Raw genomic sequence first — 23,959 nt, 5'->3', positions numbered from 1 at the left:
CAATGAGAGCTTAAAGCTTACAGAGTTTTTTTTTTTTTTTCGTGTGAGGGCAGATGGTGGAAGGAGCGAAAGGGCGACAGAAACAACACTTCAAACATGTTTGTTCTGCTCGGTAAAGCAAAACAGAAAACCTCTGACTGATTTAGAAACAAGAAGCAGGGGGGGTTATGGGAAAGATGGTTGCAATTTGGAGAAACGAAAGCACGGCCAATACCACTGTGAGTCAGAAGCTGCCAATCGTCTCCTTGATTTTCAGCTTATCTGTTTGGAAGAAGCCAGTTAATTTGTCCTCTCATGACATCCTCTCTGTCTTTGCTGTGCCTCTTCCTCTTTCTTCCCTTCTCATTTCTCCCGTTTATCTGTAACAAAAGACTAGTCAGCCTGACCTCATGCAAAGCTCTCCCTACCTCAGTTTCTCTGTTCAACCTCATCCCTTCATCCTCTCCTCCGCCCTGCCTTTTATTGCTGGATTCTTTCGTTATCCCTAGCTAGATCCGACCCACGCTATCTCTTGCTCTCTGTTGTGTCACTCCCAGTTGCAGATATGCTGCGGCTCAACATACACGTGCACTTGTGCAAATAAGCTATGGAACAACACACACAAAATATAATAAAAGCCACCACATGTGTGAACGAATGATGGGAAAGAAGGGCACACACGCAGCACGTTTCTGGACTCGGGCTCACAAGCAGCTTGCTCTCGCACATGCACACACACATATGCACACACAGGTTCAGGGCACACAGAGAGACAGCAGGCAATATGGCAAGGACGCAATACACACGCAGCATGATCTTGCAAATGCTCAAACGTGAGGCATATGCGCACCAATGTCGCATACGCGCTTGCAAATACCCATACACAGCGTACAATCAAGGATGACAGTCACCCATAAACACTTGTGACCACAGAAACCTCACACAAACACACCACAAGTAAAAAACACATCCTTGCATTCCTTCAGAGTATCCTTCCAGCTGCATAATGACACACAAGCTTTCCTAAACAAACACACAGCCACACCCATACAATCCTCACCAGGAGTACAAGCTAGAGTACAAAAACTAACATGTGCAACACACATTTTTCTTGACCTCACAACATCCTCGTGCACATAACACAAAATTATAAAGAGAGACACAAAGCATTGCACGCACTGTCCGTATCTCTCACCTTTCAGCAGCTGGTCTCCTTTGTACCAGTGCAACGTGGCGGGGGGTTTGCTGCCAGTGCTGGTGCAGGTCAGGGTGACTTTTTCCCCCTCCTTCACTGCATGCTCAAAGCCTGAGATCTGAGGCTTGCCGGGCACACCTAAAGAGTAAAGAGTTTTAGAGTTAGAAAGAGAGAAGGAGAAGACTTTTATGCAGCAGGGCTAACCTTGTAAAATTAAGGCCAGTTGCTGAGTTTCTAACAAGTACTGCATGTGTCTGCAAAGTTGTGGCCTATCAGCAAAATGTGCAGCAGCATCCACAATATCGCAGACAAGCTTGAATCTATTTGGGCAACTTGGAAAGCTCTGATAGAATCCAGCTGGGAGAAAAATAATGATGCAGGCTTGCTATGATTTGCACCCAATATGGTTCGTAACCATTTCACAGCAGCTCTGACCTTCCAGAAGAATCAGAACATGCTGTCTCTATTATAAGTATCTGCCATGACTGGTGCACTAGACATTTTTTCCCCCCAGTTTTGCTAACAGGCGGCCAATTAGGATGTGCAGATAATGACTGTTTCAGTCTCAGAAGGAAGTGACTTGCTTCTGTTAGCTAAACACAGCACAGTTACACCTCTTTGGGCTGAATGGGCATCCGAGTTTAATGTTTGCAGCCCAGAGGCAAAACACTCCCCCAGTTCCAGCTTCCCAGAGCAAATATCTCAGTTTTTTGTTTTGTCTTTTAAAATAAAATGAGAAAACAAGAAATCTGCATGCCTGTCTGAAAAGCAGTAAGATGGCATAACTTGCAGAAGCATTTAAGCTCAGTTGGTGAACTGCTGTGACTAAACAGCTCATTCTCATTACTAGGCTGTCAAATACTGACGTTTTCGTCAAAGCTGCTGGTGTCTCACATCTTTCACTCCCAACCCGTCACTTAGGGATGCTTGTGTCATATTTAAATGACCAGTGTAATTGTTCAACTTGCAGGGTTGATGTTGTGAAGGGGTATACTTTAACACAATCCATCCATCCATTCTCTTGCGCTTATCCGGGGCAGAGTCGCAGAGGCAGCAGCCTAGCCATGTACTTTAACACATGTTACAATATTTTCCTGAACCCAACTGAACCAAGGCCAGCAGTTTTAAGTATCTAAACTAGTGGATATGAGTCAGATGATAACAAATCGGTGAGGGAAAATAAAGGAAAAAATGCAAAGCACAGCATTCCAAATGGGACACAAACTGCAGTCTCCTGGCTAAGAAACCTGCGAAAACCTCCAACTTTGCAGCTTCCTAAAGCAGACATTATCACTTTTTAAAACATGGCCGTGATCCATCAGTGTCCAATATCGCCGAGAGGGACACGATCAGCATCTGACAGAAGGCCAGTATTTGATGCAGTGAGGGGAAAATACTTCGGATGAAATAGATGTTGGTGTTAGCACAAACAATACATTTTAGAACATTCGGAAAGAAACTCGTCTCTATAAAACTGCCAAAGGACCCACCTCATGCATGGGGCTGTAAGGAAATTTATAGCAATGCCTTTTATTGCAAAAAAGTGTACAGTAAATCAATTACAAGAACAAAAGTGTTTTGTTTTTTAAATTTATGTTTGAATTAACTGCAAAACACATTTCACTGGGTAATTACACAAAAAACATACAACAAACCCTTAACTCTGTCTAATTTTTCTCTTTATCCACAAAAAAAGGTCATATTCTCCTGCGCATTTCACAGTCTCATGAAAAATTTGAAACGCTCACCACATTTTTAACAAGACTTCAAAACACGACGGTAGCTTACAGAAACCAAATATAGAAGAAAATATTCCCAAAGGAAAATGATTAAATCCTTCATTAACTTAACATTACAACAGTACTTGTGGCACACATATTAAGTATTCCAACAGTCGCAGTGAAGCCCCAAATGGCACGACGGCTGTCTACTGATGATCATGGAAAAGCAATTAATTCAGTGAGAATAATAATAACGCATTATCCCTTCAAAATCAGCAGCAAGGGTTCTGCATGTATGTATTTCTACAGTTTCAGTCAGCATTGCATTCATTCTCAGGTCAGCTCATAATGTCAAGTAGATCATATTTTGCATACAATATTAATTGCAACTTCCAGGATTCATTATCTAAAAGACAAGGTGAACGCAATTTGTGCAAGAATACTGGTGGCCTGGATGACCATTTACAGGAGTGAAAGAGAGGGACAGAAACACAGCATGAGCCAAAGGTCAGGTGAAAAAAAAAAAAAAAACTTTAGCCAAGTGAAACACCAGATGCCCTGCTGCCAAACCAAAATTTCATGCTACTCTCCCAGAGGGTGTTCTTCCAGATTCTGGCACAGTTGGTTAAACACATTTTTTGCTTAACTGCTATTTTAACTTGGAGCACAAGTGAAAACAATGCAAGCAGAAAAAAGACTAAACATCCATTCTGCCAAATATTTCAGTATCCACTTTTCTTCACCACCATGGCTGAAGGTAAGAGGAGAAAAATTTCTAAACTTGCAATACACCATCTGCAGCTTTTGCGAGCGGCACATTTCTCTAAATGTTGGCGGCGCTTACTGTCATTCTGCTTTTGCAAATAATAAACATTCGGTTTGACTGCAAACTGCCTTCTTATGCATTAAGGCAGGAAAGACAGAGTTGCTTATATAGCAGGAGAGAAAGCGGAGATGGTTAAGCCAACAGTTTAGATGGATTTAGGACCAGGCCATAAAGGAAAGAAAGAAAATTTATATTTTATTACTTTTTGTTCCAAAATATTTATAAAATTCAGGAAACAGCAAATGACAGAAAACAGATTAACAGAATGTATTTATAGTATTTTGTCCAAACCACTGCAAAAAGACGAACAGAAGTGTCAAAAAAAGTGCTGTGAACTAGCCATGGTATACATTAAAAAAAAATGTGGTCAATTTTTAATGTAGCGGTATTTGATGTAGTGCACTGTGTGCAGAAGCTCTCTGGCAGTAAAGTAGCATTGAATATTAATAAGGGAATAATACTGGATATATAGAATTGGCTGGAGAAGTCCTGTTGAGACCCTTTCCTCTACAAGTAGAATAAAAGAGAATAAAGCCATTATAAATTATTCTATGGTTAGCTCAAGAGCGGAGGCATGCCACACGTTTCCTTCTCACAGACACATGCAAACTGGCCACGCTCACCAGTTATGTGCTGATGTGTGATTGTGCACGATGGTCAGAACAAGTCAAAACAAGGATGAAACATGCACACACAAATGCTGCTCTGCCAAAACTCGATATCTTTGCTTGATTTTCCCATAGGGGGTCCATGCGTTTTTTTAGACATTTTACCATACATTTTTAATGGGTTTGCTCCCTCTCAGGAGCCATGAAATATTTATTGAACGCAGAATACAGTGTCACAGCCGTCAATTACAGAGAATAAAAGATGCTTGAAACACAATTACTGCAAAATTTAAGTAAATACTGAGAAATGATTCTCGTGTTAATTTGGCTCTTAAGAGCTCAAGTGGACCCGCCCTCATGCTTGCTTCAAAGTATACCTCCCCCCCCCCCCCCCCCCCCCAATATGAATTTAAAAAAATCATTATTGAGCACACTGCTTATGTTGTCCAGGGGAACTAGGTTTTATTATTTTCAATATTGTAGCACTGACAAAACATTTGGGATACGTTTCAACAATAGTGATTGAATCCATCATTTTGGTGTTGTTGATTGACTAATTTCAAATATGGGGGAAAAGCCTTTGCCCGCTGAGCCACAGAACAATCACAGAGCAATCATGCCCCACCCTAAATGTAAATCTCTTGTTTCCACTAAGTGCATTCTCCAAGAGAATTAGGCCGAAACCCTCTGCAGCTTGGTTTTTCAGCCAGGAATTTGCTGGCAAATTATAAAGTGCTGAATCAAAAGCGAGAGGAAATTGCATCTCATCAATATCACAAATTAACTTACAGTAAATATTAATTCTATCTCCATGTTAGAAGGAAATGCAAAATGAAATAATGGAAGTCCACTTTATTGAATACATACTAATGTGAGAGTTTTCAGCACAAATAATGAATTAAATTCATTACACACCAATTTAGAAGTGGCACTAGATGCCCTTAAGTGTTGGCTGTGAATTTGTCCATCATTGCCTCCCAGAAATATCCCGCCAGTTGCTTTTTCCATGTATAAAATAATTATCTTTTGTTTATGCGTTGGTGCATTCCACTATTGCCAAGCATGCAAAGTAAAATCATTAAATATAGACAGAATAAGCTGACACAGAGAGCCAGTAAAAACTCAGCTAATAAAAGTCAATACCTGAAAGAGCATCCAAAGCCAATTACGCCAATATCCAATCAATAAAACAGCCTACTCTCCACTGACGGGATGATGGCAATTTATTCAAGGCTGCAGGCATTCATTACACTTGCATTACCCTTCAGATTGCACCAATGTATTTTTATTTTGACTTTTTTTTGGGGGGGGGGGGGGGGGGGGGGGGGCTAATATGTGCAGTTTAATTCCAATGTAAAAATACCAAAATGTAGAAAAGTAAGGTAAAGAAGTTTTAAAAGCTCAATTTCCGATTAAACACACTTCTTTCACTGATTACAAACCTATTCATCTAATGCTTTGTAGCTGTGGAACTAAATTAACAGTTCTTATAGATGCCCCAGCTTACTTACCTAAACCTGTGTCCATATGAGGGCAATGTTGAAAGAAACTGTTATGACACCCACTGGTGTATTTTTAGTACTGTATACTGCTGTCCAAATGGTGGGAAAAAGGCAGCGGAAGACACATTGGTTTATCCGGGGCTCATTCTACAACAAGGTAATGACCCAAAACATTAGGAGAAAAGAACTAGATGGTAGTCTTTAAATGATGGAAGACCAGACTTAAAAGTCATTGAGCTGGTTTGAGATGAAGTGGACAGAAGCAAAAACAAAGCAGCAAACACTGGGACACCTGTAGGAACTGGAAGATAACACATTTATCATTGTGCAAACTGTTCTGTTAAACTTGCATAACTTTTCACTTTTTGGTGACCTAAACTTTATTTCAATTTTGGAAAATCTGGATGTTTTTAATTCTTTGATTTATTGGCAATAATATCTCTCAATAATATCTCCACAACCTTATGCACAGATTTAAGCAACAGTATGAAACCATTACATGGAAGACTATTGAGTACTAGCATTCAGATGTTCTGTTAAATATTTAAATATGTTTTCTTGTTTTATTTAGTGGCACAGAAGATTGGCAGAGTAGACCTTTTGATTTGAAGTTGGGTAGCTTAATGGGAAATGGTTGTTTTAGGTGCTTTTCCAACTTCATCTATACTCTGAACTAAAGGTGGGGATCTCTCTGTCTTTTACTGCACAAATTAAACACATTCTATTTGATTCAATCATTCACCAAACTTTGTGAAGATTCAGCATTAAAATGCTAGCGTACCAGTGCAAGCAAGTTTGACATTAACAAAGGAAAATTTCATTTAGCATGGGGGTAAACTCTGCGAGTAGGTCGCACTAGCAAAATACCACGGCGATGTATCAAGATGAATTGAAGCCAGTTGTTTACAGCTCGACAAGTCAAGTTGGACTTTTCTGCAATTTAAAACACCTGCGTTTACTTTCTGAATGTGCACTCTGAATGCAGCTTGGAATAATTGTAGTAGTATTTCCCATGAAAGTGGGAATAAACAACTTGAAAACTGAGTGGGGTGATAATAGCATATGTCAGAAGCTTTGAATAATCCATTTTAATTTGTCACAAATTAAGACAGACTGCAGTCAAGCTGATTTGTACAAATGTCAATCAGCCTCAAAAGAGGCAAGCTGAGGGTGAACAATGGAGACAAGAATGCCATTGTGGACCATTAGCCCTGAGTGTGAACAAAGAGATATTTTAGAAAAGCCTACAAGAGACAGAGAAATATGAAAAATATGAAAACCTAGGGATCCTTCAAGGACATACAGGAGACAGGAAGGTTAGACTTATAGCAAATAAGGTTTTATTGAAATCAAAAAATGAGCAAAGCGTCTTTCTTTTATACTTTTGTCCTTTTATCTCTTTACCAAGTTAAGACATGAAAAATCCACAGGTTTCTTTCTGGATAAGTTCATATAAAAATATGTTTGACAGTATCAAAGGTAAAGCAGTTTCTATACAAAATGACAGATTTCTCCCACAATATGAAGAGTGACTGACAGTGTGTGCTTTATACATATTTTTGTGACCCACCTAGCACTGTGACGGTGGCGCGGGCGGTGCGGACTGGCATGGTGAAGATGGAGCAGGTGTACTCTCCCTCGTCAGACAGCTGCACCTCCGAGATGGTGATGGAAAGCTCGGTGGATGTCGAGCGATACAGCTGGATGCGGTTGTCTCTCAGCGCTGAGGAAGAGAATATCAATTATTAGAAATGTACTTTATGAAGTGTTTGAGGAGATTTAGCTTGTATTAGCTGTGTTTGTTTGATTTATCAGTTATTTTTGCCTTTAAACTTTAGTTAGAGAGCGAAATAGTGTTTTTTTTTTCCAATGACTGCTATATATGGGTTTCTTTTTTTAATGAAATAAAAGAGAAAGAAATTTTTTTTAAAAAAGAAAGAAGACAGAAGAGAGTGGAGCATGATCAAACACAGCAGAGAAAAGGAAAGAGGCAAGAATGGAAAGGAAAAAGGATGCGATAAAAGAAATTATGAAAAAAGGAGGGAGGTGACAGAGGTATGGGAAGAAAGAATACCGTCACAGACAGTTAAAAAAAATAAAGTGAAGCAGGGAGGATGGTGATAGAGAGGAGGGTGTGCAAGAGGTGAGACAGTAGGGAGAAAGACTGAAAGAACAAGAAAATGGGAGTTAGAAGGAGGGGAATGAGTTAGAAGGGAAGGTACATAGGGAGAGAAGAGAAATGAATAGTTAAGAAGGTAATGGTGAAGATGAAGGAAAGAAAAGGCTGATAAATGTTTGTAAGGAATATATGAGGGGGAACAGCAAATGCACAAGTTCGAAAAAAGTACGAAAAGAAACAATAATGAAAGGGGTGGTGGAGCTGAAGTGAGGAAAACAGGAGGTGGGAAGAGAGAAAGAAAGTGCGCTAAGGAGGATGAGCAAGGAGGGGAAGGGCAGAGTGAGAAGCAAAGAGGAAAGTAAGAAAGATGATCCGCAGAATTTAAATCATGGGAAAGAGAAAGGTAAAATGAGAAGAAGGAGGAGGGAGGGGGAGAGGTGTTTAGAGAAAGAAAAAATGATGTAAGGCGGAGAGGAGAAGGACGAGTGACGAAGATGAGGTGCGAGAGGAGTAAAAAATAGAGATGCAAGTGCAAACGAGGCAAAGGAAGACAAAGAGCAAAGAGAGAATGGAAAGGAGACGCAAATTGAGAATGAGAGACGAGGAAAAGTGCAAGAGGGAAAAAAAAGCTGAAAAATAAAACAGAGGAAGCATAAATAGCGAGGAGAGTTAGAGAGAGACCAGGAGGAACAGAAGGGAGAGGAAAGGGAATGGGGGGGATAAAGAGGAGGGAGGCGAGAAGGGGGAATAAGAGAGACATAAATGGCTTTGTCATCAATGAGAAATCCAGCCATGAAAGAGGGAGAGAGCGCAAGCGACCGAGATAGATGATGATGATGAAATGCTACGAAATAACCGCTCGTTTCCGTGATAGCATTGACCTCTGCAGTGTTTGTGCTCTGTGATTGCTGCCGGTCTCCCTGCCTTCCTATCTGTCTGTCTATCTAGATGTATATCTGTCTATCTCTCTGTCTCAAGAAAAACTTTTCAGCTTTGTTCTCTGTGCAGAGCTGGCTCTCTGCAAATAATGGCTAAACGCAAAACAAGCAGGCTGTGATAAAGCAGACACCTGGAAAAAGCCATCATGCTTAAGTACAGTGAATAGTCAGATTTGTTTTCACATTCAAAGTTTTTGTTTTTTTAGCAAGTTCTTCTTTGTGTTTTCTCCCAGTTTCAAACTAGGACAGCTATGTTAGCTTAACTACAATAAAATGGAAAGTCAGTGCAGACAGAATAATTATAAGAGAGGAGGAGAGCGAGATAAGGATCTCAATCCTTAGAAGGATCCATCCATTCTTCCAACCATCATATACTGCTTCTACGAGTTCTAGCTGTGAGGGCCTCAGTCTACCCTCTTCCCAGTCACCTCCTTCAGCTCTTCTGGTGAGACACTGAGCTATCTAAGCTATTCTATCCATTTGTCCTGGGTCTACCCCAGAGCCTACTCCAGGCTAGCCATGCCCAAAACGTCCCACTTTGAAGTCAACTGGTGGTTGAAGTGGTTTGGGAATGAATGACTGAGATTTTGGTCACTAACCACAACTAGTTGCCTTAGATGAAGATGGAAATGTAAATCAGCTCAGCTTTCACGCTCAGCTGTTTCGTCATCGCAAAAGACCAATCCAGCACCATTATGTCTACCAGTACCACACGCCCTCCTTCGCTCTCTTGTGAATGAGAGATACTACTCCACTTGGGCAGCAACTCAATTCCAACGCAAAGTCGGAGCTGAGAACCAGACTAGGAGGTTGTTACGGCCCTAGCTGGGCCTCCTGAAACCGCCCTTCTGTGGGTGTGGTGTTTTCTCTCCGCCTCTTCCTCTCTTGCTCCACCCCTCTGTCTCTCTCTTGCTCTTCTCTCTTCCCAGGACACAGCGTCTGCTCATTGGCCTCATTTACCACCTGGGCCCAGTTAGCAAACACCTCTCTGAGGTCATAGAAACTGGGGATGAACTGGATGTGAGAGGGTGGTTTTTCTCTGGTGTTCCCACATTGTGTGTCGAAGGTGATCCTATAGTGTGGAGTTTTGGAAGCAGTGTAGCTGCTTCACGTGAGTAGTGTGGCTGTTATGTTCTTTGTTGTTGCGACCTTTTTCTTTTTCTAGTGTTATTGGTAAAACGGCATTGCCGGCTCTTTATGTTAAGTTTATCTATAATAAAAACTATTTTATTTACTAAACACCTCTGTCTGTTTTCCTTTCATTCTGTACCAATTTGTTACCAGTCCCCACACACACCCCTGGACCTTCATTGTGGGGACGTAACAATGTGGGGGCTCGTCCGGGATATGAATGGAAGGAAGAGCAATTGAGTATTAGTGAGTTGTTTGCCAGTGGCTTATTTGGTTGTATTGTATCTGCTGTGCTCTCTCTCCGGTTAGCACAGTGTCTAGCTGAGCGTCAGCTCCTCCTTCAGGCACTCATTTTTTATTTTGCCTTTTTTATTTTTGGAGTAATCGTGGGTGATGTTTAGTTCCCTGTCGGGGGTAGGCTTGTCGATGCTTTGTGCACTTGATGCTTAGCCTTTAAAGTTGCCTCGAGCCTGGTACACTCCAGAAGCTAACTAGGCTAAGATTTTAGTAGGTAGGTCTGGGGAGAGGGTCGGTGGTATTTTTATTTATTGGTTAACCTGTGGCCACACATATTTCCCACCTGTTTTTGATTTGCGTGTTGGAGATGGTTCTTCTTTGTTGTTATTGTTAGCCTCAGGTAGTTTTTTGTTGTGGTTTTGAATGGCTACCTACCTTTTTACAGGCGTCCAGCTGGACGCCTGTAAGAAGAGGGATTTGCATGAGGTGGCAGCATTTTATGGCATTTGTGTCTCCACAGCTCTGCGTAAGGCTGAGCTGAAAGCTGCTCTTGTGTCTGGATTGGTGGAGAAAGGAATAGTGGCCTTGCCAGTGTCTGCCAGTCCACCTGAGCATGGTGTATCGTCTCAGCCTGTTCCGCAGGTGCTACTTCACGCTCGGCCGGAAACTGCCCTGTATGAGGTCATTTGATGAGGGTAACAAGCACCTTGAGGCAACAGTTGTTGTGATTTGGTGCTACATGAATAAAATGGAATTGAACAGAACCACATCATCTGCAAAAGCAGAGATGACATTCTGAGACCAAGGCAGCTAACACCCTCCACAGCTGCATCTATAAATTCTGGTCATGAAAAAATCATGAATAGAATCAGTGACAATGGGCTACCCTGGCTGAGTCCAAGATCCAGCAATAGAAAGAGTAGTGGATGTGTGCTTTCACATGAAAAGACATTCAATAAAATACAAAATTGGACAGCAGAGGTTCAACAGCCTCAAATGGGTGTCGAGAGAGATATCTACTTGTTATCATAGTAAAGATGTAAGTGTGCCTAATTAGTATTTTCTCTTGATTTTCTCTACCCAAAATGAATCTTTAAATCTCATTTTGAGACAAACTTTTTAAGCAGTGTTTACTATTACTGCTAATTATGTGCGAGTTTTTAATATTCTAGAGACCATTAAAATTCATGTTACTGCACCCACCCCACTCATTTATAAAGCGTAGTCAAAATAACTGACCATATAATCACACTGCTCTCCGACCAAGATGTTTGCTAAGAGTCAAGGCTTGCTTTGGAGGGACCTCCTGGCAGGTCACACGACTGCCTGCAGAAGAACTTTTCGTGGCTGATTCAGGTCAAAAATTCAAGTTAGCTAGCTTTAGCTTAAGTTATTATAATTTTATAAAGTGTTTTAATTGCTTCAGATTATTCACCTGTAACTTAAAAAATATATATATATTTGAGCTGTCGTGGAAGAGTCATGGAAGAATCCAAAAACAGTTTACCCACTCTGCTAAAATGTGTTCTTTGAGAAAGAATAATTGAATTTAAATGGTCAAGCTAAAGTTCAAAATGAAAAACTTGTGGACAGGAGGTAGGTACACGTACAGCTTATTTACACATCTGTCTGGCTCTTTGGTTGACCACCTTATTTTAAAAAATATAGTTCTCCTCTCCTCAAATACCAGCCCAAGTAGAATACTTTTGTCACTATAACTTGTTCACAAAAGAGCAAAGGTATTGAAAGTCACAATCTAGGAAGAAAACAGCTAACTTGGCAACACTCTTCACCTCTTCCTGTTGATCTTGCACCTCTAACAAATCACACTTATCAGTGATTTCAGTGTATTAGGTGAAACCCTGCAGAAACTACAAGTGGTCAGCAAAAACAAGAGTTCCAGGGGGTAAGAAGCTATTTGATCTTGGAAATCTTGAAGAGAGAGCATTAGGTAGGTCAGTCCAAACATATGTGTCATGTTTCATATTGTCTTGCCTCTGTTTTCTTTTCTTATTGTTTATCTGGCGTTCTCGGTATTGAGCCACATCTGTGGCTGCTTGTCTCATCACCCTTTTGTCATTCTTTCTGTCTCACTATTGTCACCCTTTCTCTTCATCACTCCATCTGTCTATTCTCCCATCTTTGTCTTGCACACTCCCACAAACATGCACACATGCGCACACACAGACACACACACACCTTTGTTTCTCTTGGCATTTTTTTCCCGTTATTTCATCCAACACTACTTTATCTCCATGCCTTATCACTAAGCAAGGTCACTACATTTGTCTTCATGAGCTACCCTCTCTGTGTGGGTGTGTGTGTGTAGGTGTGTGTGAGGCATACGGTCACTCACTCTCGCACACACAGACACACACAAACACTTATCCATGCCCCCTGGACCTTGTGCTCAACTATCAGTCTCCTTAATTCTCTTCCCCCTCATCTCTACTCATCCCCCCCACCCCCACATCTTGTTCTTCGTCTTTCTCTCTTACATCTCACCCATTTCTAATCATTCCAGGCTCTTACTCTCTCTCTCTCTCTTTTGGGGGGTTATTTCTTCTTTCATTATAAACGATGTATATTTCTTGCCAGTACAGGTGTGATGGATTTTCGAAAACGATATGATATCTAGTTACGGGGACGTATCGATCCAGAAGCACCTGAAAATTGTACATGTGCTGTGCCTTGCTGATGTGGGCAACATAAATAGTCTGTCAATAGGTCACACACTGATGTTTGGTTTTTGTTCCTTCGATATAATGAATTTCTTAGTTTTGAGATAAACTGGATTGGCGCAAACGTTATATATGAGTGTGGCTGCTTTATGGTAGAGGAATATAGCTCAGAAGTGAAGGCCTGCTCATTTTCTCACAGAACTTGTTAGGTGGCTGACATTTGGAACACATCCAAAGCTTGGACAGACATGAAACTCTGAACATCTAAGATTAGACTTCACAACTTTAAACACACACAGACATTTTTCAAACTTTCTGAACCAAAGGAAGGCAGTGCTCTAGTCTCCTCTGCTGAATCCGAATGTTTAGAAAGCAGAATATCCAAAACTCTGCACTATTTGCAAAGATTAAGATGTTAACGTTCTCAGTGGTATGGATATATGACAGAAACATAGCCTGGCATTAGCAGCCTGTCAGGAGGCCAAAAGGGCAAAAAAAAAATACACTGCATATCAATGATGGACGTAGCCTCTCGGTCTGAAAAATGAAGCTAATTTAGAAGTGCCTCAAACCTACATTCTGATAAATGGTCAGAAGGTGGCAAATCCACTGCCTGCAAAAAATGCTTAATTCTATTTTAAAAAAGGCCATCACTTGATTTAGGGCCACAGTAAAAGCTTCCCTTATCAGTTTATGAAGTCAATCATTAGCCTTATTGAAAACACCAGCTTCATTTTAAAAACGTATTGTTCAATTTGAAGTAAAACAGATGATAAAACAGTGTTTGATTTAGGAAGAAGCTTCTTTGTGATGGGCAAGCCACTACCATGTTAGGGTCCTCGGTTTCTCACTCACACGTTGCGTCAGGATTTTAAAAATGCAAAAGAGGGACAGTCAAGCTAAGGCTTCAAAACAGGGTTTCATAAACCAATAGGTCCTGGAAGCAATGTCCATCTTTCTATATAGTCTATTGTAAAATAAAATAATCAACAAGCCCAGCTGGTATTTCTTTTGTGCATCTTTGGCTTCAGTTGCCACCAAATGAATAAAGTATTCCCTTTATTATCTATGTCTCCCAGGAGCATGCAGTCTTCAAGCTTAACATTTTGCTGCATGCACCAGTATTCGGAAGCTAAAGTTAAAGATGCATTTTTAGAAGTGACGGAATATACAGCTGTTGATTTCCCTTTTAATTCTGGTTGAATTCAGAGACTGTTGCGCAGTATTTTGTTCCAATTTGTAACAAAGGCTCCTTTTGAATTTGTTACAGTTGCTTTTTGTGCCTCTGACTGGGTTCTTCAGCATAGCAGCTTCAGCTGCAGCTCACAGGTTTCACAGCACAGAGAGCCATCTGCTAACCAGACAATAACCATGAATTCTCAGTAATAAAGCTGAAATAATTAAGTGTTTCAGAAGGAGAACATGCTACCATGTAGAAGTCTGTTCTTGCCAGCCTCTTTTCCATTCCTGGGTAGAATCATTTAACATTTTTGTATTAAAATCTCATATTGAAAACATGACAGCACGTAACATTTATGATTAATACACAGTATATTCTGATCCTGTGCAGATGCACTTTACTTGTTTAACACTGCATACTGTGTCACTTTTTGTTCTGCGCTCCATCAGGTATTTCACCTTTCATTCTAAAGCTTCACAAATCTCAGGGAGGAAACACAATATGATAAACAGGAACAAAAATCAACTAGAAAGTGCATTTTCTGAAGAAACTGCAGTGTGAATGCTTGAATCTGAATGTATGCATTGAAATGAAATAATTACTGAATTTAAGTTAAAAATTTTGAATGAGATAAAAAAAAACAAACCCGAATTTAACCTGAAAACAAAAGTGCTGAACTGCTAAAAGCTGAAGGTTACACAGAAGAAGAAGTTGGAAAAAAGCTGAAAATGTTTTAATTGTAAATTAGAAAACCCTAAGAAATGAGAAAAGAACATTTAGAGTCAGAAAACATCTGAAAGAATATTAAAAGGTCATATTCTTTGAATCACTGAATGACTAAAATGTGATCCCTCCACTTGGACCCACACAGTTTAAAAAGTTTACATCTCTGAGCTTTGAAAGACAAGATGTTGGAAAAAGAACAACGATGGCGACGTTTTGAGGGTAAAATGATGGCTTTAACACTGTGGACACAGCAGCAGTTGAAAGAGAAGTGTTTAAGATGAATCTTGGCAGAGTGGCAGAGAGAGCTCGTTAAGCAGGCAGGTGTGAGCCTGGTTGCTATAGTGACTGCACCCAATGGCTCCATACACACGGACACAGACATGCACCTCACTTTTGCTGCTTAAAATGAACAGAAAAGTCAGGCCGAAACAAATCGTTCCCAAATGAAAAGTAAAAGTCGTATTGACAAAATTCTTTCACTGTGAGCGACAGCAATGTCTAGTCTACCAAATTCTCAGTTTTCATGTCTGTGGAGTTTATTATATGGACGTGGTGACAGTGGAAAGACACCATGCTCTTCTGATTTTCAAACGAACCTTCTGAGCCATTTTAACATTAGAGTCTATGGAAGAGTTGGAGGGAGGAGGCTGTGCATTGGTGACATTCATGAAAGAACCATAACACCTAGTACAATAGTAAACACATTGGATGAAAGAGGACAGCCATGGCTACGTTTTGAGGGTAAAATCATACCTGTAGAGCAAACGCTGCGGACACAGCAGCAGTTTTAAAAAAGATTTTAAGATTATTTTTTTGCTCCTCTCACTCTAGCAGTTGAGCTGCCTCACTCTAGCCCCAACATTCCGTCCCATACACACCCATTATAAACTCTGAAACGGGTGAAAAAACATCATGAAACTTAAACTGGAACTGAAGAAAAAGTATAATAGATATTGAAAAGATAAATACAAGTTGAATAGTTGAATGTCTTGTCTTCGTTTTAAAGTTTGAATGGTGGCTCTATGTGAACGTATGTTGAAGTAGTAAGAGTTTAAAAATGAGTAAGTTGAATGAGAATTTGAAGGGTCTCCCCATTGAAATACATGGGAAATTTTTGTTGAATAAAGTTGAATAAAATTAAAAATATAAATGTTAAAAATGAGAAAAATACAAGCAATCATGTCCAAAATAATAGGAATCTAATGGTGTTTGAATGGTTTTTCTAAGTTGAACGGTTTTGAAGGAGTAGGCTTTCAAAAAACGTACGGAATAGATAATAAAATATTATAATAACTAGAAAGTGCATTTTCTGAAGAAACTGCAGTGTGAATGCTTGAATCTGAATGTATGCACTGAAATGAATTAATTACTGAATTTAAGTTAAAAATCTTGAATGAGATAAAAAAAAAAAACCCGAATTTAACCTGAAAACAAAAGTGCTGAACTGCTAAAAGCTGAAGGTTACACAGAAGAAGAAGTTGGAAAAAAGCTGAAAATGTTTTAATTGTAAATTAGAAAAACCTAAGAAATGAGAAAAGAACATTTAGAGTCAGAAAACATCTGAAAGAATATTAAAAGGTCATATTCTTTGAATCACTGAATGACTAAAATGTGATCCCTCCACTTGGACCCACACAGTTTAAAAAGTTTACATCTCTGAGCTTTGAAAGACAAGATGTTGGAAAAAGAACAACGATGGCGACGTTTTGAGGGTAAAATGATGGCTGTAACACTGTGGACACAGCAGCAGTTGAAAGAGAAGTGTTTAAGATGAATCTTGGCAGAGTGGCAGGCAGAGGTCGTTAAGCAGGCAGGTGTGAGCCTGGTTGCTATAGTGACTGCACCCAATGGCTCCATACACACGCACACAGACATGCACCTCACTTTTGCTGCTTAAAATGAACAGAAAAGTCAGGCCAAAACAAATCGTTCCCATATGAAAAGTACAAGTCGTATTGACGAAATTCTTTCACCGTGAGCGACAGCAGCTTCTAGTCTACTGAATTCTCAGTTTTCATGCCTGTGGAGTTTATTATATGGACGTGGTGACAGTGGAAAGACACCATACTCTTCTGATTTTCAAACGAACCTTCTGAGCCATTTTAACATTAGAGTCTATGGAAGAGTTGGAGGGAGGAGGCTGTGCATTGGTGACATTTACGAAAGAACCATAACACCTAGTACAATAGTAAACACATTGGATGAAAGAGGACAGCGATGGCTACGTTTTGAGGGTAAAATCATACCTGTAGAGCAAACGCTGCGGACACAGCAGCAGTTTTAAAAAAGATTTTAAGATTAATTTTTTTGCTCCTCTCACTCTAGCAGTTGAGCTGCCTCACTCTAGCCCCAACATTCCGTCCCATACACACCCATTATAAACTCTGAAACGGGTGAAAAAACATCATGAAACTTAAACTGGAACTGAAGAAAAAGTATAATAGATATTGAAAAGATAAATACAAGTTCAATAGTTGAATGTCTTGTCTTCGTTTTAAAGTTTGAATGGTGGCTCTATGTCAATGTATGTGGAAGTAGTAAGAGTTTAAAAATGAGTAAGTTGAATGAGAATTTGAAGGGTCTCCCCATTGAAATACATTATAAATTTTTGTTGAAAAAAGTTGAATAAAATTAAAAATATAAATGTTAAAAATGAGAAAAATAGAAGCAATGTTGTCCAAAAGAATAGGAATCTAACGGTGTTTGAATGGTTTTTCTAAGTTGAACGGTTTTGAAGGAGTAGGCTTTCAAAAAACGTACGGAAAAATAAAATATAATAATAATAAAGATTAGAATAACAATACTGTGAATGCTTTTCAAGCATTCACACTAACTAGAAAGTGCATTTTCTGAAGAAACTGCAGTGTGAATGCTTGAATCTGAATGTATGCACTGAAATGAATTAATTGCTGAATTTTGAGTTAAAAATATTGAATGAGATAAAAAAAACAAAAAAAAAAACGAATTTAACCTGAAAACAAAGGTGCTGAACTGCTAAAAGCTGAAGGTTACACAGAAGGAGGAGTTGGAAAAAAACTGAAAATGTTTTAAATGTAAATTAGAAAACCCTAAGAAATGAGAAAAGAACATTTAGAGTCAGAAAACATCTGAATGAATATTAAAAGGTCATATTCTTTGAATCACTGAATGACTCAAATGTGATCCCTCCACTTTGATCCACACAGTTTAAAAAGTTTAAATGCCTGAGCTTTGAAAGATACGGTGTTGGAAAGAGAACAATAATGGCGACAATTTGAGGGTAAAATGATGGCTGTAACACTGTGGACACAGCAGCAGTTGAAAGAGAAGTGCTTAAGATGAATCTTGGTACAGTGGCAGGCAGAGCTCGTTAAGCAGGCAGGTGTGAGCCTGGTTGCTATAGTGACCGCACCCAATGGCTCCATACACACGTACACAGACATGCGCCTCACTTTTGCTGCTTAAAATGAACAGAAAAGTCAGGCCGAAACAAATCGTTCCCAAATGAAAAGTAAAAGTCGTATTGACAAAATTCTTTCACCGTGAGTGACAGCAATGTCTAGTCTACTGAATTCTCAGTTTTCATGTCTGTGGAGCTTATTATATGGACGTGGTGACAGTGGAAAGACACCATGCTCTTCTGATTTTCAAACGAACCTTCTGAGCCATTTTAACATTAGAGTCTATGGAAGAGTTGGAGGGAGGAGGCTGTGCATTGGTGACATTTATGAAAGAACCGTAACACCTAGGACAATAGTAAACACATTGGATGAAAGAGGACAGCCATGGCTACGTTTTGAGGGTAAAATCATACCTGTAGAGCAAACGCTGAGGACACAGCAGCAGTTTTAAAAAAGATTTTAAGATTAATTTTTTTGCTCCTCTCACTCTAGCAGTTGAGCTGCCTCACTCTAGCCCCAACATTCCGTCCCATACACACCCATTATAAACTCTGAAACGGGTGAAAAAACATCATGAAACTTAAACTGGAACTGAAGAAAAAGTATAATAGATATTGAAAAGATAAATACAAGTTGAATAGTTGAATGTCTTGTCTTCGTTTTAAAGTTTGAATGGTGGCTCTATGTGAACGTATGTTGAAGTAGTAAGAGTTTAAAAATGAGTAAGTTGAATGAGAATTTGAAGGGTCTCCCCATTGAAATACATGGGAAATTTTTGTTGAATAAAGTTGAATAAAATTAAAAATATAAATGTTAAAAATGAGAAAAATAGAAGCAATGTTGTCCAAAATAATAGGAATCTAACGATGTTTGAATGGTTTTTCTAAGTTGAACGGTTTTGAAGGAGTAGGCTTTCAAAAAACGTACGGAATACAGAATAAAATATAACTAGAAAGTGCATTTTCTGAAGAAACTGCAGTGTGAATGCTTGAATCTGAATGTATGCACTGAAATGAATTAATTGCTGAATTTTGAGTTAAAAATATTGAATGAGATTAAAAAAAAACAAAAAAAAAACGAATTTAACCTGAAAACAAAGGTGCTGAACTGCTAAAAGCTGAAGGTTACACAGAAGAAGGAGTTGGAAAAAAACTGAAAATGTTTTAAATGTAAATTAGAAAACCCTAAGAAATGAGAAAAGAACATTTAGAGTCAGAAAACATCTGAATGAATATTAAAAGGTCATATTCTTTGAATCACTGAATGACTCAAATGTGATCCCTCCACTTTGATCCACACAGTTTAAAAAGTTTAAATGCCTGAGCTTTGAAAGATACGGTGTTGGAAAGAGAACAATAATGGCGACAATTTGAGGGTAAAATGATGGCTGTAACACTGTGGACACAGCAGCAGTTGAAAGAGAAGTGCTTAAGATGAATCTTGGTACAGTGGCAGGCAGAGCTCGTTAAGCAGGCAGGTGTGAGCCTGGTTGCTATAGTGACCGCACCCAATGGCTCCATACACACGTACACAGACATGCGCCTCACTTTTGCTGCTTAAAATGAACAGAAAAGTCAGGCCGAAACAAATCGCTCCCAAATGAAAAGTAAAAGTCGTATTGACGAAATTCTTTCACCGTGAGCGACAGCAATGTCTAGTCTACCTAATTCTCAGTTTTCATGCCTGTGGAGCTTATTATATGGACGTGGTGACAGTGGAAAGACACCATGCTCTTCTGATTTTCAAACGAACCTTCTGAGCCATTTTAACATTAGAGTCTATGGAAGAGTTGGAGGGAGGAGGCTGTGCATTGGTGACATTTATGAAAGAACCATAACACCTAGGACAATAGTAAACACATTGGATGAAAGAGGACAGCCATGGCTACGTTTTGAGGGTAAAATCATACCTGTAGAGCAAACGCTGCAGACACAGCAGCAGTTTTAAAAAAGATTTTAAGATTAATTTTTTTGCTCCTCTCACTCTAGCAGTTGAGCTGCCTCACTCTAGCCCCAACATTCCGTCCCATACACACCCATTATAAACTCTGAAATGGGTGAAAAAACATCATGAAACTTAAACTGGAACTGAAGAAAAAGTATAATAGATATTGAAAAGATAAATACAAGTTGAATAGTTGAATGTCTTGTCTTCGTTTTAAAGTTTGAATGGTGGCTCTATGTCAATGTATGTGGAAGTAGTAAGAGTTTAAAAATGAGTAAGTTGAATGAGGATTTGAAGGGTCTCCCCATTGAAATACATTATAAATTTTTGTTGAATAAAGTTGAATAAAATTAAAAATATAAATGTTAAAAATATGAAAAATAGAAGCAGTGTTGTCCAAAAGAATAGGAATCTAACGGTGTTTGAATGGTTTTTCTAAGTTGAACGGTTTTGAAGTTATAGGATTACAAAAAACGTACGGAATAGATAAAATATAATAATAATAATAATAATAAAGATTCGAATAACAATACTGTGAATGCTTTTCAAGCATTCACACTAATAACTAGAAAGTGCATTTTCTGAAGAAACTGCAGTGTGAATGCTTGAATCTGAATGTATGCACTGAAATGAATTAATTACTGAATTTAAGTTAAAAATCTTGAATGAGATAAAAAAAAAAAAAAACGAATTTAACCTGAAAACAAAAGTGCTGAACTGCTAAAAGCTGAAGGTTACACAGAAGAAGAAGTTGGAAAAAAGCTGAAATTGTTTTAATTGTAAATTAGAAAAACCTAAGAAATGACAAAAGAACATTTAGAGTCAGAAAACATCTGAAAGAATATTAAAAGGTCATATTCTTTGAATCACTGAATGACTAAAATGTGATCCCTCCACTTGGATCCACACAGTTTAAAAAGTTTACATCTCTGAGCTTTGAAAGACAAGATGTTGGAAAGAGAACAATAATGGCGACAATTTGAGGGTAAAATGATGGCTGTAACACTGTGGACACAGCAGCAGTTGAAAGAGAAGTGCTTAAGATGAATCTTGGTACAGTGGCAGGCAGAGCTCGTTAAGCAGGCAGGTGTGAGCCTGGTTGCTATAGTGACCGCACCCAATGGCTCCATACACACGTACACAGACATGCGCCTCACTTTTGCTGCTTAAAATGAACAGAAAAGTCAGGCCGAAACAAATCGCTCCCAAATGAAAAGTAAAAGTCGTATTGACAAAATTCTTTCACCGTGAGCGACAGCAATGTCTAGTCTACCTAATTCTCAGTTTTCATGCCTGTGGAGCTTATTATATGGACGTGGTGACAGTGGAAAGACACCATGCTCTTCTGATTTTCAAACGAACCTTCTGAGCCATTTTAACATTAGAGTCTATGGAAGAGTTGGAGGGAGGAGGCTGTGCATTGGTGACATTTATGAAAGAACCATAACACCTAGGACAATAGTAAACACATTGGATGAAAGAGGACAGCCATGGCTACGTTTTGAGGGTAAAATCATACCTGTAGAGCAAACGCTGCGGACACAGCAGCAGTTTTAAAAAAGATTTTAAGATTAATTTTTTTGCTCCTCTCACTCTAGCAGTTGAGCTGCCTCACTCTAGCCCCAACATTCCGTCCCATACACACCCATTATAAACTCTGAAACGGGTGAAAAAACATCATGAAACTTAAACTGGAACTGAAGAAAAAGTATAATAGATATTGAAAAGATAAATACAAGTTGAATAGTTGAATGTCTTGTCTTCGTTTTAAAGTTTGAATGGTGGCTCTATGTCAATGTATGTGGAAGTAGTAAGAGTTTAAAAATGAGTAAGTTGAATGAGGATTTGAAGGGTCTCCCCATTGAAATACATTATAAATTTTTGTTGAATAAAGTTGAATAAAATTAAAAATATAAATGTTAAAAATATGAAAAATAGAAGCAGTGTTGTCCAAAAGAATAGGAATCTAACGGTGTTTGAATGGTTTTTCTAAGTTGAACGGTTTTGAAGTTATAGGATTACAAAAAACGTACGGAATAGATAATAATAATAATAATAATAATAATAAAGATTCGAATAACAATACTGTGAATGCTTTTCAAGCATTCACACTAATAAAGATTAGAAGAACAATACTGTGAATGCTTTTCAAGCATTCACACTAATAATAATAAAGATTAGAATAACAATACTGTGAATGCTTTTCAAGCATTCACACTAATAATAACTAGAAAGTGCATTTTCTGAAGAAACTGCAGTGTGAATGCTTGAATCTGAATGTATGCACTGAAATGAATTAATTACTGAATTTAAGTTAAAAATCTTGAATGAGATTAAAAAAAAAACCCGAATTTAACCTGAAAACAAAAGTGCTGAACTGCTAAAAGCTGAAGGTTACACAGCAGAAGAAGTTGGAAAAAAGCTGAAAATGTTTTAATTGTAAATTAGAAAACCCTAAGAAATGAGAAAAGAACATTTAGAGTCAGAAAACATCTGAAAGAATATTAAAAGGTCATATTCTTTGAATCACTGAATGACTAAAATGTGATCCCTCCACTTGGACCCACACAGTTTAAAAAGTTTACATCTCTGAGCTTTGAAAGACAAGATGTTGGAAAGAGAACAACGATGGCGACGTTTTGAGGGTAAAATGATGGCTTTAACACTGTGGACACAGCAGCAGTTGAAAGAGAAGTGTTTAAGATGAATCTTGGCAGAGTGGCAGGCAGAGCTCGTTAAGCAGGCAGGTGTGAGCCTGGTTGCTATAGTGACTGCACCCAAGGGCTCCATACACACGTACACAGACATGCACCTCACTTTTGCTGCTTAAAATGAACAGAAAAGTCAGGCCGAAACAAATCGTTCCCAAATGAAAAGTAAAAGTCGTATTGACAAAATTCTTTCACCGTGAGCGACAGCAGTTCTAGTCTACTAATTCTCAGTTTTCATGCCTGTGGAGTTTATTATATGGACGTGGTGACAGTGGAAAGACACCATGCTCTTCTGATTTTCAAACGAACCTTCTGAGCCATTTTAACATTAGAGTCTATGGAAGAGTTGGAGGGAGGAGGCTGTGCATTGGTGACATTTATGAAAGAACCATAACACCTAGTACAATAGTAAACACATTGGATGAAAGAGGACAGCCATGGCTACGTTTTGAGGGTAAAATCATACCTGTAGAGCAAACGCTGTGGACACAGCAGCAGTTTTAAAAAAGATTTTAAGATTAATTTTTTTGCTCCTCTCACTCTAGCAGTTGAGCTGCCTCACTCTAGCCCCAACATTCCGTCCCATACACACCCATTATAAACTCTGAAACGGGTGAAAAAACATCATGAAACTTAAACTGGAACTGAAGAAAAAGTATAATAGATATTGAAAAGATAAATACAAGTTGAATAGTTGAATGTCTTGTCTTCGTTTTAAAGTTTGAATGGTGGCTCTATGTCAATGTATGTGGAAGTAGTAAGAGTTTAAAAATGAGTAAGTTGAATGAGGATTTGAAGGGTCTCCCCATTGAAATACATTATAAATTTTTGTTGAATAAAGTTGAATAAAATTAAAAATATAAATGTTAAAAATATGAAAAATAGAAGCAGTGTTGTCCAAAAGAATAGGAATCTAACGGTGTTTGAATGGTTTTTCTAAGTTGAACGGTTTTGAAGTTATAGGATTACAAAAAACGTACGGAATACAGAATAAAATATAATAATAACTAGAAAGTGCATTTTCTGAAGAAACTGCAGTGTGAATGCTTGAATCTGAATGTATGCACTGAAATGAAATAAT

At 38.7% G+C, this 23,959-nt stretch overlaps 1 protein-coding gene across 6 annotated transcripts in view; it reads right to left on the bottom strand.

Annotated features, from left to right (window-relative positions):
• The window catches only part of cadm3 (cell adhesion molecule 3), a 119,299-nt gene that overhangs the window by 35,841 nt on the left and 59,499 nt on the right, over positions 1-23,959 (bottom strand). For all 6 annotated transcript variants that reach the window (XM_026150967.1, XM_026150971.1, XM_026150972.1 and 3 more), the window contains exons 4-5: positions 7,402-7,554; positions 1,175-1,312 (exon numbers count right to left, since the gene is read on the bottom strand). In XM_026150967.1, the coding sequence (XP_026006752.1) occupies positions 1,175-1,312; positions 7,402-7,554 (291 nt within the window). The remainder of the gene's footprint in view (positions 1-1,174; positions 1,313-7,401; positions 7,555-23,959) is intronic.

This window comes from Astatotilapia calliptera, chromosome 18 (genome assembly GCF_900246225.1).
Source record: "Astatotilapia calliptera chromosome 18, fAstCal1.2, whole genome shotgun sequence".
Taxonomy (NCBI): Eukaryota; Metazoa; Chordata; class Actinopteri; order Cichliformes; family Cichlidae; genus Astatotilapia; species Astatotilapia calliptera.
Note: the sequence above shows the minus strand (reverse complement) of the source record. Positions and strands in the feature narration are given on the sequence as shown.